At 42.2% G+C, this 16865-nt stretch overlaps 2 protein-coding genes across 3 annotated transcripts in view; one reads left to right on the top strand and one right to left on the bottom strand.

Annotated features, from left to right (window-relative positions):
* The window catches only part of LOC134219965 (GTPase-activating Rap/Ran-GAP domain-like protein 3), a 263290-nt gene that overhangs the window by 224414 nt on the left and 22011 nt on the right, over positions 1–16865 (top strand). The gene's annotated exons all lie outside the window — the stretch shown is intronic.
* LOC134228045 (cecropin-B1) lies at positions 8868–9462 on the bottom strand. Its single transcript, XM_062709807.1, has 3 exons — positions 9426–9462; positions 9193–9365; positions 8868–9097 (listed from the first exon to the last, which is right to left on the bottom strand). The coding sequence occupies exons 1-3, from the start codon at positions 9445–9447 to the stop codon at positions 9017–9019; spliced, it is 276 nt and encodes a 91-aa protein (XP_062565791.1). The 5' UTR covers positions 9448–9462; the 3' UTR covers positions 8868–9016.

Raw genomic sequence — 16865 nt, forward strand, 5'->3', positions numbered from 1 at the left:
CAAAAATGAAATTTATGTGGAATAAATTTGAGTGCTGCAATTTTTTCGTGGTAATCCTTCAAATTAGTAGAGGTACAAAAAGCTCTCTTTAAAGCTACAAGAGTTTTCTGGAGATTTAGACATTGAGAAAAATAATTATCTTCAAATACCCTTGTTGGCACAGCTTTGGAGATAATGTTTCGGACGATCTCATAGCACGACTCGCTCATGTTTTGCACATGAGTCAGCTTTTTAGCTGCAACTTAATTAAGTCCATTTAATTCCAGTTTCTGTTTGTGATTGTGTTGTTACATGCATTTCTAGTCCTTAAGGTTGTCCACAGTCCAACAATTTTTACTTAATTTTAACTAATTTATAAGCAATTTCGGAATATAATTTTAATTCAATTTTATGTGTTCAAGCTGTAAGCACATTTTAACTTCTGGAATGTGAATATTTCTATAGGTTGTGACGCATAGACACGATGCCATTCACTGCTTTCTGCTGTGAGTGGATCGAGTGACCCTTTCGCAACGGGATGCTGGTTTCTTGCCGTTCGAAACAACCGACCTTCAGAACCGCCAGATTGGTGACTGACCGAACCAGCGCTCCTGCATTAACTGTCTCCACTTCAGCATTCCGTACGCGCTCGTCACGTTCCGGAAATCGGAGACGAGCCAGCCTCGGGCTGAAAGTCTCCTTAATAAAGACACAAAAAAAAAAAAAAAAAACGTTCCGGAAACACGTAGTACACGTCCACTTAGCCACCCATTCCGGTGCGGTCTTCGAGTACTACTACCAAATCTCCAACTTAAACGGGCTTGTGATCCTTGAACCATTTCGTGTGCCTGATGATCGTGGGAGATATTCCTTGATCCAGCGCCAACAGAACCAGTCCAGCAGTTGTTTACACAGGTCCCAGTTGCAGTTCTGAGCATCAGGATGCAATTAGAGAAAAGTGCTTGATGTTCCTCGGACTCGATTCGCAGGTAGGTGAGTGGTCTCAAGTTGACTATTGATTCAGCCTCGATTAGGAACGTGCGAAGGGTTTCGTCGATTAGCTTGCCCACCATGGAAATTGTGCACTACCTCAAGATGCACCGCTCGGATGGTCAGACAAGTAAACACTGCAACCCATCGCTTCACTTCACTCCGTCTCTGCTTGATCATGGGCCCGAAGTAGTCCACGCCGACGTAGGTGAAAGGCCGAACGTGGGATAGAGCCCTAGCCTGTGGTAATGGACCCATTCTTGGGACATTCGGGCTTACCTTGTAGATTTTGTTTAACTGACACTGCTTTCCAGCTTGCTTGAAGGCAGTTCTCATTTCCAACATGTGATGCTTTTGGCGTATTCCATTCATCGCATTTTCACTGCTGCAATGCTTAAATTGGCGATGATACCAGTCAACGATGAGCTTAGTTCCACAGTGTCCTTTGGGCAGGATCACGGAAAACTTGAAGTCGAACGAAACCTGTGCTTTTGAAATTCGACTGTCCATCCGTATGACTTCTTTTGAGGATAGTGAGCTCATCTCCGTAGGATTCTGCTTGGATTTGCTTGAAAATAGTGGACTCAGCTAAAAGCATTTCGTCTCGGTTTGGCCACTCCGTTATTTCTGGAGCTTGCTTCTTAATTCTACAGCCACAGTAGGACACCGCACGAACGAGACGTTCCCATTTCGGTGATTGCTTGGGCCACTTTTCGGGAGGTTGGTACAGGAACTATGGAGCTTGGAACCACCGACTGTCGGAGGTGATATTCGGTCCTTTCCCCCATTGGTGGCCTCGTCGGCAACGTTTGCACGGGATGGTACAGCGCCACCCATCAACCTGTGTTAGATTATGGATCTCCATCAGCCTGAAAGTTATAAATTGCCGGTACTTGCGAGGGTCCGACCGCAACCAAGTAAGGAACGTACAAGAATCACTCCAAAACACTTTGCGATTGATTAGAAGCGTGTGCTTCTCCACTACGGATTTCAACAACCTTGCACCAAGAACGGCTGCTGACAGCTCTAGCCTCGGAATGGACAAGAGTCTCAAAGGAGCTACCTTCGTTTTCACCGACACCAAGGCGCAACAAACTCTCGTTTTCCACGATTCTTAAATACGCCACCGCCGCAAAGGCTTCTTCGGAAGCGTCGACGAAAATTTGTAATTCCACTGAGCGGTAATCGTCGGTAGAGTAGAGTAGCATCGTGGAATGTCAACGTGTTCTAACTGCTCCATTAGCTTGATCCATCGGACCCACTTCTCGAAAAGTTCGTCTGGAATACGAACGTTCTTGCCTACTCCTGAATGTCAAATGTTCTGCACGAGCACTTTTCCGTGATCAATATAAACGGCTACCAATCCAATGGAATCGAAGATACTCATCACAACGCGTTATACTTCTTTCTTCGTAGGAACAACACCATCTTGTAGAAGCTTGTGTATTTCCTCCTTGAAAATTCCTTGGAAAACAAACACATCTTGTTATGACATCCAAGTCATGCTGAGCACACGTTCACAGGCAGCGATTAAAGCTTTCTTCGGTGATTCTTTTGGATGCCCTCCGACCCGTGTTAGAACTTCACACGAATAAGAAAGCCAGTGTCTGAGGGTGAACCCGGCCTTGGAGTGTATTAGCTTGACCTGCTCCGCTAGCTCTATAGCTTCTTCCTCAGTATGTACCGTGCGGGACCGAAATCCGTACAGCAGAAATAATTTATCTTATCCTGTTCAGATACTTGGCAGTAAGCTTTTAGGGCTTAGAAATGGAAAGAAGGCTTTGAAATTAAAACAACAAAAATCAAAAACAAATCTCCACTCACCAAACGCGGAGTTTTTGCCGCCATTTTGTTTTCGGGTAGAGCATAATTGCACCAAAAGTAACTGTGTTTTAACTGCTAATTGCGAATCATTACATGAGATGAGCGGAATACAAATCGAAGGGATGGCTTCTCAAGGTGCGTATCGAACTATTTACCGTGGTAGTGTAGTCAATCAGATTGCTTCAATTAAAATATTTAGGTAAAAAATAGCTGTACGGATTTGTGGACGGATTTCGATTCGGGAGTAGTTGAATTTATTCATTATTTTATCGTGTTTTTCGTCGTTTCGTCGTTTGTCACACACTTCAAAAGTACAGGCTTCATGCTCCTGTGTCAATGACAAACGTTTTATTTACATTCGATTCCTATTTTCTAATGACTTTTTCATATACTAAGGTGCTTAAGTGTACGGATTTCGATGCCCCACGGTACACTGCACAGAAAGTCGTCCACGTAGTGATTTTTTGCGATTGCTTCGACTGCTCGTGGAAACTGAAAACTTCTCGGCGTTTCGATTTTTCACAAACTGTGCTGCTGAAGGAGAGCAAGTAGAGCCGAACGTTGCAACGTCCATCACAAAGACTTCAAACGGTTTAGAGGGATCATCGCGCCAAAGGAATAGTTGAGCAGATCTGTCTTCAGGTCGGATAATAATCTGGTGAAACATTTCACAAATATCAGCCCTGATGGCCACCTCAAACTGGCGAAACGAGCTAAGAACTTCTGGAAAAGGTGCGAGAAGATCGGACCCAGCGAGAAGAGCAGACCCAAGGCTTCACTGAGCTGCTTAAGCGAAAAACGTACCCTTAAAGGAACTTTTGGTTAAGTACTTGGGGAGTTGAACGATTGACCTTGAACTTTAGCCGCCGCATCCCACACCAACCGAACCTTATTCGGCTTCTTTGCGTTCGTTACAACGTTCAATGGCAGGTACCAAGTCCGTTTGGTACTGAAGCTAGCCAACTCCTCAGAATGTGCCTTAGGAGCGTATCCTTCGGTTTGGTAATCGATGATCTGAGTTCCCAAAGGGGGGGGGGGGGGCTCATTAGCCGTGCGATAAGACGCTCGGCTACAAAGCAAGACAATGCTGAGTTCGATTCCCGGTGCAGGTTTAGGCAATTTTCGGATTGGAAATTGTCTCGACTTCCCTGGGCATACAAGTATCATCGTGTTAGCCTCATGATATACGAATGCAGAAATGGTAACTTGGCTTGGAAGCCTTGCAGTTAATAACTGTGGAAGTGCTTAATCAACACAAGCTGCGAGGCGGCAATGTCCCAGTGGGAGATGTAATGCCAACGAAGAAGAAGAAGAAGAAATTCTCACATTTTCTTGTAGCTCGGGTTTAGATGCTTGTCGACGTTCAAGGCAGCGAAATCGCTTTTCAGCCATTAATCGGCTGTTTGGAATATCAATATTGTCATATTTCCATAGTCTTATTAGAATCGATCGGTTTAGCTGATGTTGGATTCCCAGGATGAAGGAGTTTATGATGACGTTCTTCGCATCCGTTTTCTCCGCAATTGCTCGCCTTACATGGGAATTTCCCGTGGAAACCTAGACAACTACGGCACAGATATTTCTCCTGAACAAATTTCCATCGATCGTCGAGATTTAGCTTGTAGAAAGTGTGACAATCCTTGATCCTGTGACCAACCTTCTGGTAAGCGACACACAGCTTCTGTTCCCTTGCATGATGACCACCATTGGACACAGCGTCTCCTCTGCAGCGTGTGCCGTGTTTACCGAATTTTTTTTACCGACATCTCAGCTTATTTTGCCGGCTTCGGCGAAAAAAAACTAAGTGCGTGGGACTTGCACGCGGGTTAGGATGTCCGGAGGCCCACGACCCAAGTAACACAGTTCAGTCCGATTTGGTCACAGCAACTACTATGTGACTTGTGTTGATGGTATATAAGTCACAAAAACTGCAATAAGACATATGTGTTGCTTGGGGATGGCAACTAAATATGTTTATTTAACTCGCCGTCTTTGAGGAAGCAGACGAGTGCTGATAGGCTGGTGATATTATCACTATCGGATACTCGAGGGGATTTCGTAGCTGGATCGGAGAGCGTCGAGCTTCGGACACCGGCAAATCATAGGTTCGACTGAATTTAACACTCCACATATTTCGCAAACAGTTCGAAATTAAATACCACCGAAGTTATGTGAAAAACAGGTGTGACCGTTGCGAAGACGGAAGATGATCTGTCGATCCCTGTGGCTGGGCATGCCAGTCTAGGGAGCTGTTGAACCAATAACATTCCGTAGCTGCGGGGAATTAGAGGCTACCCCCTGGTTCGCCCAATCCTAACTGACGATTCCTTTAATCCGGGTTTTGGCGTCAGCCAGGTCACTGTTAGGTTACTAGATGTGACTCTTAACCCGACCCCTTGCTCAGTGGCGGAAAGCCGGACAAAACCTCAAAAAAAATTTCGTACAGCCAATATTGTTTTTAATCTTATATATAAAAATGAAATGGTCTGTGTTCGTATCCGCATAACTTGAAAACGGCTGGATGGATTTTTTTCATTTCTTCAGCAGAAACATTCGTTATAGTTTCCGACGGGTTTATATGATATTTCCTAATGCGAAAATTACGAGTAAAGTTGAGCAAATCGTAAAAAACTAAAATTGTGATTCCTATGCGAACTTTGCATGGGCAGTTCGGAACGCACATTCTCGCCTACTATGCAGGACAACGTCTGCCGGGTCAACTAGTTTAATATATATATTGAATGAGCTAGTTAAAAAAATGTTTGATTGTAGCTTGTAAATTAAATATTTGGTGTCTTGTTGAAGTTCTTTCCGTAAAGTGTCTCCCGAACAAATATTGGCTAAACTTTTTTGAGAAAGATACGAAAAGATCTGGTATTATGTATTAAAATCTATTTTTTATCTACTTTCCGGTGGTTGCGCATAGTTGCGCCAAAGCGGGATATTGACTGGTGCAATGTTAGAATGAGAACGCTATCTTTGTTCTAGATCCTTGGGCTTGGGCTTGCGGAAGCCCTTGGACAACATAAGGTATATCGGATAACCATTTTAACCTCAAAATGAATTTAACGTTTCAGAATTACTCTGTGGTGAAGTTTTGAACGCAGTCTTAAGGTTTTGTCCTGGATTTGTATGAGGGCTGGCCACTGTGCCTTGCCTCAAAATACCAGAACGCAGTGGCTAAGTGGTATGATACCTGCCTCGTGGCAGGCAGACTCGGCAGATGTGGATGCTAGAAAATCGGAGGCGATTCTAACATAACTGTTGAGGGTCGGGGACAGGTCGTTAAGGAAGTTACGGGTATACAATGCAGGTGAGTTAAAGACCGTACAGAACCCGGCTGCCTATAATGGCTTCTCCAATGCGGAGACGAATACCCCTGTTGCTGGTCCTGTGGAGCTTCGAAAGGGCTTTGACTTTGACGGAGCAGAAATGAGTCAGACATGTGAGGCCACGCATTTGCTGGCTGTCATGGGATACCAAATCAATGTGTTTACCCTCCTCTAAGGCATTCTGAAGGACATCTTCTAGGCCGGGGCAGTAGGTTCCGTTTCCGTACCCAGGACGGAAGGCATGCTGTTGGAAGCCAAATCTTCCATCGGCCACGATTTTCTCGCGTAGACGGACGGTCAACTAGCCTCTCGACAACCTTAGAGTCGCAGTAGGTTAGCGAGAGAGGGCGGTATTTGAAGACATCCCTATAGGAGACCGTCAGGCTTTAGTGGAAAGGGGAAGGTTTCCCCGAGAACATTGGCAGCTTCCGGAGGGCCTGATATGGTGCGATCTTCAACGTCAAGGTGTAAGAGGGAAAATCTACGCTTGCCGCTGAGAGCGTTTACTTCCCTCCACAGTTCGGCGGCGGGTTGGGCCGAGTTGACGGAGCCGAGAAAGTCCTCCCATTGCTTTTTATTGGCTTCTTGGATGACGGCACGATACTCGTAGTGTTTTTCTCTGTATGTTTGTAGCGCTCCTACCTTTCTTGGATGACTAGCGGGAAGTCTCCTAAGGAATCGGAGGGCCATCCTACGCACTTTTACCACCCGACGCGTTGCGTCGCAGCAGCATCCAACACGACATGAGCGAATTCAGATAGTGTCGACGGAGTGCTATTCTCAAGAGCCCGTCGGAGGTGGCTTTCCAGTCGGTGGCATCGTATTGTCATTGTGGCCTCCAGAAGGTGTTAGGAGGAGAGGCGTGGGTAGTGACCATTATTAGTGAGTGGTTGCTCTCAAGTGGTTGCTCAGTTGCTCAGGTCGGAAGATATTTCCCACATGAGTATGGGGAGAATGGACCGACTGCCGATGGCCACGTCGATGGCGGTTCTTGAAGAACGTTAACCTCCGGTTGTTAACTAACAGCTCGAAGTTCGGTAAGATATTCCAATAGCCGATTATATTCCATTGGAGGCAGAGTGGCCCTCTGAGGGAAAGGTTGGGGTCTGACAGGATGTTGACAGACTATCCTGACCCGAGCTGGTTAAGAGTAGCGGCAAGGTGGCCGACGTGTTGGTAGAGTTATGATGGTCCAAGGGTAAGATACCATCTTGAAGATCAGAGTTGTGGCTCTCGGTTGTGTCCGGGGTAGTACTGCTAACGGAGGAAGTCCTTTGAGGGGTCGAGTTTGGGTGACATCTGCGCCCTGGAATAAGGTTAATGAGCGGAGCTGAACTAGGAGTAGACTGCTTGACATAGTAGGACTGGAGTAGTAGGTCTTTTTTGCTCTTGGTTTTCTAAGGTGAAGAAAACCGGCGATTTCTGCCTCTTGCATTTTCTATCCTCAGCTACTTCTGCCTCTCGCATTTACTATCCTCAGCTATCGGCCCAAGCAGAACACTTGTCATATACGACTCACTACAACCCATGTACGACTGAATCAAGTGATCTATGAGGTGCTGCAACCACATCAGTCTGAATTGTGTTACTTGGGGATGCTCCTCCGAACAGTTCCCACATAGGCCATTGTTGGCTTTACAACGCGCTGGTATGGCCAAAGACCCAGCATTTGAAGCATTGCATACGAAAAAAAACCGAAGTGGAGATATTCCGGTCTTGAGGTCCTCTCGACGGTAGGGATCAACAGGGACGTGTTGACCCTGACGTCACTTTCTTTCATCGTGATCTGATGAGTGTCTTGTACTCCTTGGTCTTGTAGCTCCGCTATAAGCTCGCTTGTCTCGTAGCTTACCACATCCCGACAGTACACAACGCACTTCGTGTAATTGTGCACTGGGTGCGGAATGACTTGAATGGGCATCCTGTCATTGAGCTGCAGTAGCTTTTCAAACAGTAAATGGTTCCGAAGTTGTAATGCATGTGTTCTGCCTCCAGCTTCCAGAAATGCAGAATCGATGTCACTTTTTAGAAAATGCTTGACCGACTTTTCAATCAAGAAAGGCTTGGCGGGGAGGGGGATTCCGTCGGTTCCCTGGAGTCGAAGCACCACCAGCTCTCCGCGGTCGTTCCCCGAATCCATAAAAGCTGGCATTGTCCGACTCGTGTAACTACCATTTATTTTTCCATTTTCCCATTGCCCACAAATTTAAATCGTTCTCATTTGGAACGGGTCGAATGTGTGAATAACAAAGTTGGATCCAAGGTTAGATCTTAAATCATCTTACACACTTCTTTCGTACAAAACAGAAAAACAACACTTTACTTCGCAAGATTCTTTCAACTTCCTTCAGACATCAAGCGTAATGCATGAATAATTGTAAAATTGGAAAGTCTTACCGTCTTTCTTGATGTGGTAAATGTGTTTTCTAACAGGACTTACAATTTTATCGTGACCTAACCGATAGACTTCTATAGCTTGCAGAGAAAACAGTCGTTTTTTGGCAACATTCCACAAAAATTTCATTTTGGGTACCTACTTAATTTTCATCATCACTTTTCACTTTCAAAGGGAAGCTGAAACTCGGAAAAAGTACGTAGCGTTAATTACCACTTTCAACCATAACACACTTTGTTCCTCTTGAAATACGCATATCTGTCACGATACAAAAAAAATGGGATATTATTCTTTTGTATAATCAATAAGCTTTTTAAACAAAAATGTTGAGTAAAATAAAATAACCGTTCATGTTTCACTGTAGTATATTTTTACCCTACCACCACCACCGCGACACCGAAGATCAAAACTTCATAATTCGGTTAAGAAGGACATTTATTGACCCGGAAAATTGGTTTACATCGCTGCGCCACCGTTGCTGCCGTCAAATGAAAAATTATCTTCCCAGTGCCTGGATGCCAGCTGCAACGGGGAGTCCCTTCTGAGCGGCATTAACGACACGCTTGCCCGCCCGTTCCTGTCCATGGGGAAAAAATAAATTAAATAAAAATCAGTATCCATTATCAGACCGTCGCGTCGATAAATATCCATTCATGTAGCCCGGTCACTTACAATCTTCTTTCCCAGCTTCTTCAAGCGGCCAGCTTCGGTTTGTCCCAGCAGTAGGAGCACCGCCAGGATCACAATAAGGAACAGTTTGTTGAAGTTCATTGTGTCTGAGTGGGATGAATTAGGCTTTCTCGTATTGGAAATGGCACCGATGCGATGGGACTGTGAATTAGTACCTGGATGCCGTTGAAAGTTGTTTTATAGAGTTTCAACAAATGATAAGTGAGTTTACTCACCGTGCGCGGGGGTTACCCACATGTATCGACGGCTGCGTAGCCTTTGGCAGTACCTATCTTATTTCGAAAGTCTTTGTTCTGATAAAGATAAAAAATATCAATGAATCGATATCATTGAGAACGACCATTGGTAAACAACGTTCTTGAAGAGCGTGCAACTCGCGGAACGAATCTTTTGAAGATGATGAGACACGAAGCATGCAGCGAGTGAACGCCAGACTTTTATCTTTTTTTCTGAAGAGGCGTACACGAATAATTTATTCCTCAATTATTGATTACTAGGGTTCCAACGAATCTTGGTTGCTCAATAGTTAACGACGTTACTATGAAATGATGGTTTGGTTTGTTGGTTTAGAAAAAAAGAAAACCTTACAGAATTCGTTTAGTTATTATCACACGTGATTTGCTTGAATTTCAATGTTGATAAATGGGAATCAATGCTTCAGTCTTGTAAATATTCAAATTTTCATAATTCCAATAACCGCAATGCAACATACAAAAAAGGTTGAACTTGAATCAAATAAATAAGACCAAACCACTTTGGAATAAATTTATTATTTCATTTCAACACTGAACCAAGAGTTACTGAAGAGTTTAGTTTTAGCTACATGTTTATAATCGAACTTGATTCTGCATAGATTGATGTAATATATAAAACAAATTTAAGAAAATAAGGAGTTTTTAAGATAGGACTGCTACCTTTAGGTACTCATATGTCAGTCTCATTTTGGGTTTTCGTCACTTTTAACTTTTGAGTCAACTTGATTTATCGTTCTTCCAATTAATAGTATGAATAAATTAGACTTTGCTCAAGAGAAATATGGGGTCTCCAGATCTCCAGATGGCGAGTTCGATTGTCGATCCGGTCTAGGATGTTTTCGATTTGGAAACTTTCTCGACTCCCAGAGCATAGTGTATCCATTGTACTTGCCACACAAGATACATATCATGCAATGGCGGGTATAGAAAAGCTTTCAAATAATAACTGAGGAAATGCTTATAGAATACTAAGTTGAAAAGCAGGCCAAGTTCCAATTGAATGTAGAGCCATTGAAGAAAAAAAAAATTTAATTCTTTATTATATTAATTTTTACGTAATTTACAAAGTTCATCTTATTGACTTATTGAAGAAAAAAGAAAAAGTCAAGAGAAATATGAAATAAATAGTGTATATTTTTTCACACAGCGTCATTGATTACCTCGACTAGACTAGACTAGAAAAACAACCTAAATTGATATAGTCCTCATCAGTGGTTGTTTCCCTACATAAGCGTGTGAACTACGTGGCCAATATGTATGAGCGCCGGCACACCAGCGACGACAGGTCCAGCCAGCTGAGCTGCATTGGCGACATGTTTGCCCGTCTTTTCCTGCAATCGAGCAAGTAAGCTATCAAAAAGCATGAAATGAGGTTAACGGAACACAGTCAGTAAGCCGCGAAAATGCCTCTACCACGGCAGGGGCCATCCCGCTTGCAACATTTATCTGTGCACTGTTTTTGTTTTCGCACCCAGTTAAGGGTTCGTATGTGCGTGCGTCGTTGGTCCTCATTGATCCACACTCGCCCATAGCTTTTTTTGCCAATCTTGTTAAGCTTTCCAGCCTCTGCTGGTCCAATCAGCAGGACGGCAGCCAACATGACGACAACCAATAGGAGCTTGGCAATATTCTTGACGCTTTTTCTTTATTTTCTTGGAGGGAAAGGATTAACTTTCTTGGACAAGGAAGAAATCCTCTGTAGTAGATTTAGAAGTTTGCACTGTATTATACACTTGCCAGAAGGCAAAGGATTTTATATCGATATGGTAGCATATGATATCGCATTCTCGGTGCCTGAGAATGCGATATTGAGCTCCTATCAGGAATGCCCCTATCCCTATCATCATGCGAACTATCAGTTCCGGTCGAGATAGGTGAAATAAATAAAGCACTTACTATTTGAATTCTGCGTGACTAAAATTGTGAACCACTTCATAAGTTGTATCATTTTCTTTTCATTTGAACGCTTTAAATGTTTTTTTAATGGCAGAATATTTTTTTAAATGATCTGTTCGGTCAAGAGACTTTTTACCAAATTACCAGTTTGGCCAAGTAGGTTATTCAGCTCGTTTGAAATAAAAGGCTATTTGGCTGTAAACGTCATTGAACTGAACGGGTCGACATTTTTGGCTTTATTACTCATTCAGCAAATAATCTTTTTAGCTGAATGCGATGAACTTAATCTTAATTTAAAAAAAGCACGTTTGGCGAAAGGGTCCTTCCTGCCAAAAGACCATTTTGGTCGAACGGGGCTTACGACCATATGGCTTATTCGGCTTAATGACCGGCTTAATTACCAAGATTTCTCTTGGAAATTCGGAGGGTTCCCCTTGAATACTCATAAAAGATTCTCGCGGATATATTGAAGATTTTTTGGATAAACTTGCCTAGGGAAGTTCCTTAAATTTTTCCTGCGAGATTTCTGAACATTCAAAATAGTTTGAGGTTTCGTATTGCTCATTTTATTCGCGCTTGCAAAAGATTTCATAAGCTTCGGAGTTTTTTCCGTCATCACAATAACGATCACCACGGCCAATAAAACTTTGAGTTGATTCCACAAAACAAAAATCGAAAAAAAATATTGATAACAGATTAAAGATTTCGATGGTTTAGGTTAAATAGGAAATAATTGATTTACAATTGCGTTTTTATAAGAAAACCTAGGTGTATGACAGCAATTCAGCAGGGAAAAACTTGTTATAAACTTATAGAAAGCATTATTGAAAAGAACTTTGCCAAAGACAACATATGGGAACTGTTCCATTTTTAATCCCACTGAACATATATTCATCTCATCGCAAAACAGAGAAATACAGCACCAATTTTGTCACTTCTTTTTTCTAACGCTCAATGATGAAAAAAAATACAAAAATAAAAAAACAAATCAATTTTTTTTACATTGCTTTGTTGTTGATTGGATGGAAATGGGAGCTATGAGATGAAGTGCCGAACCGTTCCCCTACTTCGAGCACATTATAGCATGTTAGTTAACTTGTGTTTTTATGTTCTAAGTAGTTTTGACCAGAAAGAACTTCTATTTGCCTTGTTCAAACATTATGATCAAGAAGATGCTATTTGTTCAGGACTAAAATCAAAACCCCTCTTAAAAATTAATAATTATCCAAAAAAAATAATTTCTAGAAACAATTAGGAATTTTCCACAAAACAAAAATAAATTCACTTTTAACCTTTGCATCCCCAACCTCTTTCGTGCAACAACATTTTGGTGATGTTTTTGCTCTAGTTCATGCAATTTTTGACCGATTTGTTTGAATTTTCCATACATGAACCAGAAATAATCATAGTTTCAGAGGATCAATCGATTGGACATGTCGGTCCACCGGTTCCGGATTTATACGGAATTTTAGTGAGGTCAGTCGGGTGGCCATTTAGAACATTTTTGACTTTTATGTTTGTTATTCGTACCAATATCCGTATCGCGAAGAAAAATTACTTGCGATGCTTCTGAAAGAATTTGGAGGCATGATGGCCACACTGGAACCGGTTCCGGGGCTCTAACTGGGGACATACGATATACTACGAAATGTATCAAGAGGCATCGACATTTTTTGGCGAAAGTTATTTTTGAACTTATTTTAGATTTCTACTATCAATTTTGATCCAGTTGATATCCCGGGACACCTGGAACCAATTCCGGAGACTCTGTGGAAGAGAGAATCCGGTTGAAAAGAACATAGCATGCGACATGTCAAACCATGACAAAAATGTAAGATACCTTTTTTTATATTTTGATTCTACTTTTGGTTCTAGCCACTTCCGGAAAAATCCGGAAGTCGAAGGAAGCGGTTTTGAAGTTTGTTTCATAAGTTGAAGTTCGTTACCACAACTGTTAGTTGTACGCACATTTAGACTTTTCGAAATCAGATCCAGAAAAAAACAATCATAGGTTTTCCTCTAATAAAATTCAAACTTTAGGATTGGGCCACCCAGCATCGGTTCTGGATTAGACCTGTGCGCCGAATAAAATTTAATCAGCGGCGCCGGCATAGTAAAAAAAAACAAGCGGTGGTGGAGTTACACCGTTGGCGATCGGTGGGTGCGGTGCGGCGGGGTAGAAATTTCTCCGGAAATTCCCCCAGGTATTGCTCCGGAAGATTCACCGAGAATTCCTCCGGAAGTTCCTCCAGGAATTCTTTCGGAAGTTCCTCCAGCAATTCCTCAAGAAGTTTCCCCGGGAATTCCTCCTGAAGTTCCTTCAAGAATTCCTCAGGAAGTTCCTTCAGGAATACCTCCAGAAGTTCTTTTGGTAGATCCTTCAGAAATTCCTCCGGAAGTTCCTTCAGCAATTCCTCCAAAAGATCCTTCAGAAATTCTCCCGGAAGTTCTTTAAGGGATTTCTCCGGAAGTTACCTTAGGAATTCCTTCAGAAGTTCCTTCAAGAATTCCTTCGGAAGTTCTTTCAGCAATTCCTCCAAAAGTTCCTTAAGGAGTTCCTTTAGGAATTCCTTAGGAAGTTTCTTCAGGAATTCCTTAGGAAGTTCCTTCAGGAATTCTTTCGGAACTTTCTTCAGGTTTTACTTCGGAAGTTCTTTCTGCAATTCCTCCGAAAGTTCCTTTAGGAATTCCCCCTAAAGTTCCTCCGGAAAATCCTTGAGCAATTCCTCCTGAAGTTCCTTCAGCAATTTCTTCGGAACTTCCTTCAAGAACTTCTCCGAAGGTTCCTAACAGAATTTCTCCGTAAGTTCCTTCAGGAGTTATTCTGGCAGATCTTCCAGGAATTCCTCCGGAAGTTCCTTCAGAAATTGAATCATTTGTTTGAGAAACTACATAAGTCCATTTTACACAATTTCAAGAAAACAACAAAAAACTGTTTTTAAACAAATTGGCACCGAATCTTTCGATTTCTTCGATATAGATCAATAGTTTTTGGCAAAACTCAACACCCTGGGGCACTTCTGGTGCAAAACTGTAAGCAGTACTCCACAATTGCTCTTCAAAGTGCATGGATATATGTAGTTTCTCAAACAAACGAAAAACTTTCATACATTCCTGAACAAAATTTTTTTTCGTGTTTTTTGCCAGAATACATATTTTTGGACGAGGATTCAGAATATATAAAAATCTCATTTTGGCCAAAAATGTTACATATGCAGTTTCTCAAACAAACGGTTCAATTGCTCCTGAAGTTTATGTAGGAATCCCTGAAGTAACTTCCGGAGGAACTACCGGAGTAACTGCTATAGGAACTTCCGTAGAAATTGCTAAAGGATCTCTCGGAGGATTTTCTGAATGAACTTTCGGATGAATTTCTGAAGGAACTTTCAGAGGAATTTCTGAAGAAACCTCAGCATAAATTCCTGAAGGAACTCAACTTCTAAATTAACTTCTAGAGGAATTTTTGAAGGAAGTTCCAAAAGAATTCCTGAAAGAACATCCGGAGGAATTCCTGAAGAACTTCCGGAGGAATTCCTGAAGGAACTTCTGAATATATTCTTGAAGGAATTTCCGGAAGAATTCCAAAAAGAACTTTCGAAGGAATTGATGAAGGAACTTCCGGAGGAGTTGCTGAAGGAACTGCTGGTGGAATTTTCGGATGAACTCCTGGCGAAACTTCCGGTGGTATTCATGAAGAAACTATCGAAAAAAAAATACTGAAGAAACTTCAGGAGGAATCCTTGAAGGAATTTTTAGAGCAATTGCTGATAGAATTTCCGGAGGTATTCCAGAAGGTAGTTCCGAAGGAATTCCTGAAGGAAATTCTGGACGAATTCTGTGAGGAATTTTTGAAGGAAGTTCCAAAAGAATTCCTGAAAGAACATTCGGAGCCGGAGGAACTTCCGGATGAATTAATAAAGGAACTTTCGGAGGAATTGCTGAAGGAACTTCCGAAGAAACTACTGGTGGAATTTTCGGATGAATTCCTGGAGGAACTTCCGGTGGTATTCATGAAGGAGCTGTAGGAGGTCTTCCTGAAAAAACTATCGAAAAAAGTACTGAAGAAACTTCCGGAGGAATCCTTGAAGGAATTTTCAGAGCAATTGCTGAAGGAATTTCCGGAGGTATTCCTGAAGGTAGTTCCGAAGGAATTCCTGAAGGAACTGAAGGACGAATTCTGAAGGAATTTTCAGAGGAATTTCTGAAGAATTTTACGGAGGAATTCCTGAAGGATCTTCCGGAGGAATTCCTGAAGTAACTTCAGGAGCGGTTGTATGACATTTGCCAGAAAGTCATTTGCCAGAAGGCCTTTTGCCAGAATCAATTTGCCAGAATGGACCATTCCCCAGAAAGACGTTTGCCAGAATGCACCATTCCCCAGAAAGCCATTCGCCAGAATGTACCATTCCCCAGAATGCACCATTGCCCAGAATTGGTTGTCACATATTTGTCATGCGCGCGTTTGCCCAGTATGCGCAATAATTCTTAACGCCATGAACTTTAGGCATAACTATGAACAGCGTTAAAAGAGAGGGTCATTTGGCGTAAGGGACATTTTTTTATAATTTTGCTTTGTTATTGTTATATAGTTGTTTTCTACTGAGGAATATACTGAGGTCGATAATAGAATTGAAAATACCTAATCTGTACATAAGACGTATCCATACATAAGCCGAGTATAGCAGCTTGCCCGGATTAAGGCAAAAATGGCGGATGTGATCCTTTCTTTCAAATAGGTGTTTGCCCGGATTAAGGCAATGGTGGGTGTGATCCCTTCTTTCAAAATAGGTACATACCCGAATTAAGGTAATGGTAGATGTGACTCCTTCTTTAAAAATAGGCGCTTGCCCGGATTAACGCAATGGTTGATGTAATTCCTTCCTTAAAAGTAGGCGGTTTTCCCGGATTATGGCAATGGTGGATGTGATCCCTTCTTTAAAAGCAGGCGCTTGTAGGGATTAAGGCAACGGTTGATGTGAACCCTTCTTTAAAAATAGGCGATTGCCAGGATTAAAACAATGGTGGATATGATCCCTTTTTCAAAAGAAGGCGCTTTTCCGGATAAGGGTAATTGTGCATGTAATTCATTCTTTAAAAGAAGGCGCTTGCTCGGATTAAGGCAATGGTTTTCTTTAAAAGTAGGCGTTTGCCTCAAATGAAGCAATGATGGATGTGATTCCTTCTTTAAAAGTAGGCGCTTGTCCAAATTAAAGCAAAAGTGGATGTGATCCCTTCTTTGAAAATAAGCGTTTGTCAGAAATGGTGGATATGATCCATTTATTAAAAAAAAGGTGCTTGCTCCGATTAAGGCAAGGATAGATGTTATCTTGGTGTTCTCCTTAGCCTAGCGATAAGATGCGCGGCTATAAAACAAGACCATGCTGAGGGTGACTGGGTTCGATGCCCGGTGCCGGTCTAGGCAATTTTCGGCTTGGAAATTGTTTGGACTTCCCTGGGCATAAAAGTATCATCGTGTTAGCCTCATAATATACGAATGCAAAAATG

Source organism: Armigeres subalbatus, chromosome 3 (assembly GCF_024139115.2).
Source record: "Armigeres subalbatus isolate Guangzhou_Male chromosome 3, GZ_Asu_2, whole genome shotgun sequence".
NCBI lineage: Eukaryota > Metazoa > Arthropoda > Insecta > Diptera > Culicidae > Armigeres > Armigeres subalbatus.

What these genes read in the sequence shown, in the direction of transcription:
- LOC134228045 (XM_062709807.1), bottom strand. Translation starts at nt 9,447, where the DNA reads ATGTGGGTAACCCCCGCGCACG. An exon ending in GTGGGTAACCCCCGCGCACG is followed by an intron (nt 9,366 to 9,425) that starts GTGAGTAAACTC and finishes AACGGCATCCAG; the next exon opens with GTACTAATTCACAGTCCCAT. An exon ending in AGAAGCTGGGAAAGAAGATT is followed by an intron (nt 9,098 to 9,192) that starts GTAAGTGACCGG and finishes CCCCATGGACAG; the next exon opens with GAACGGGCGGGCAAGCGTGT.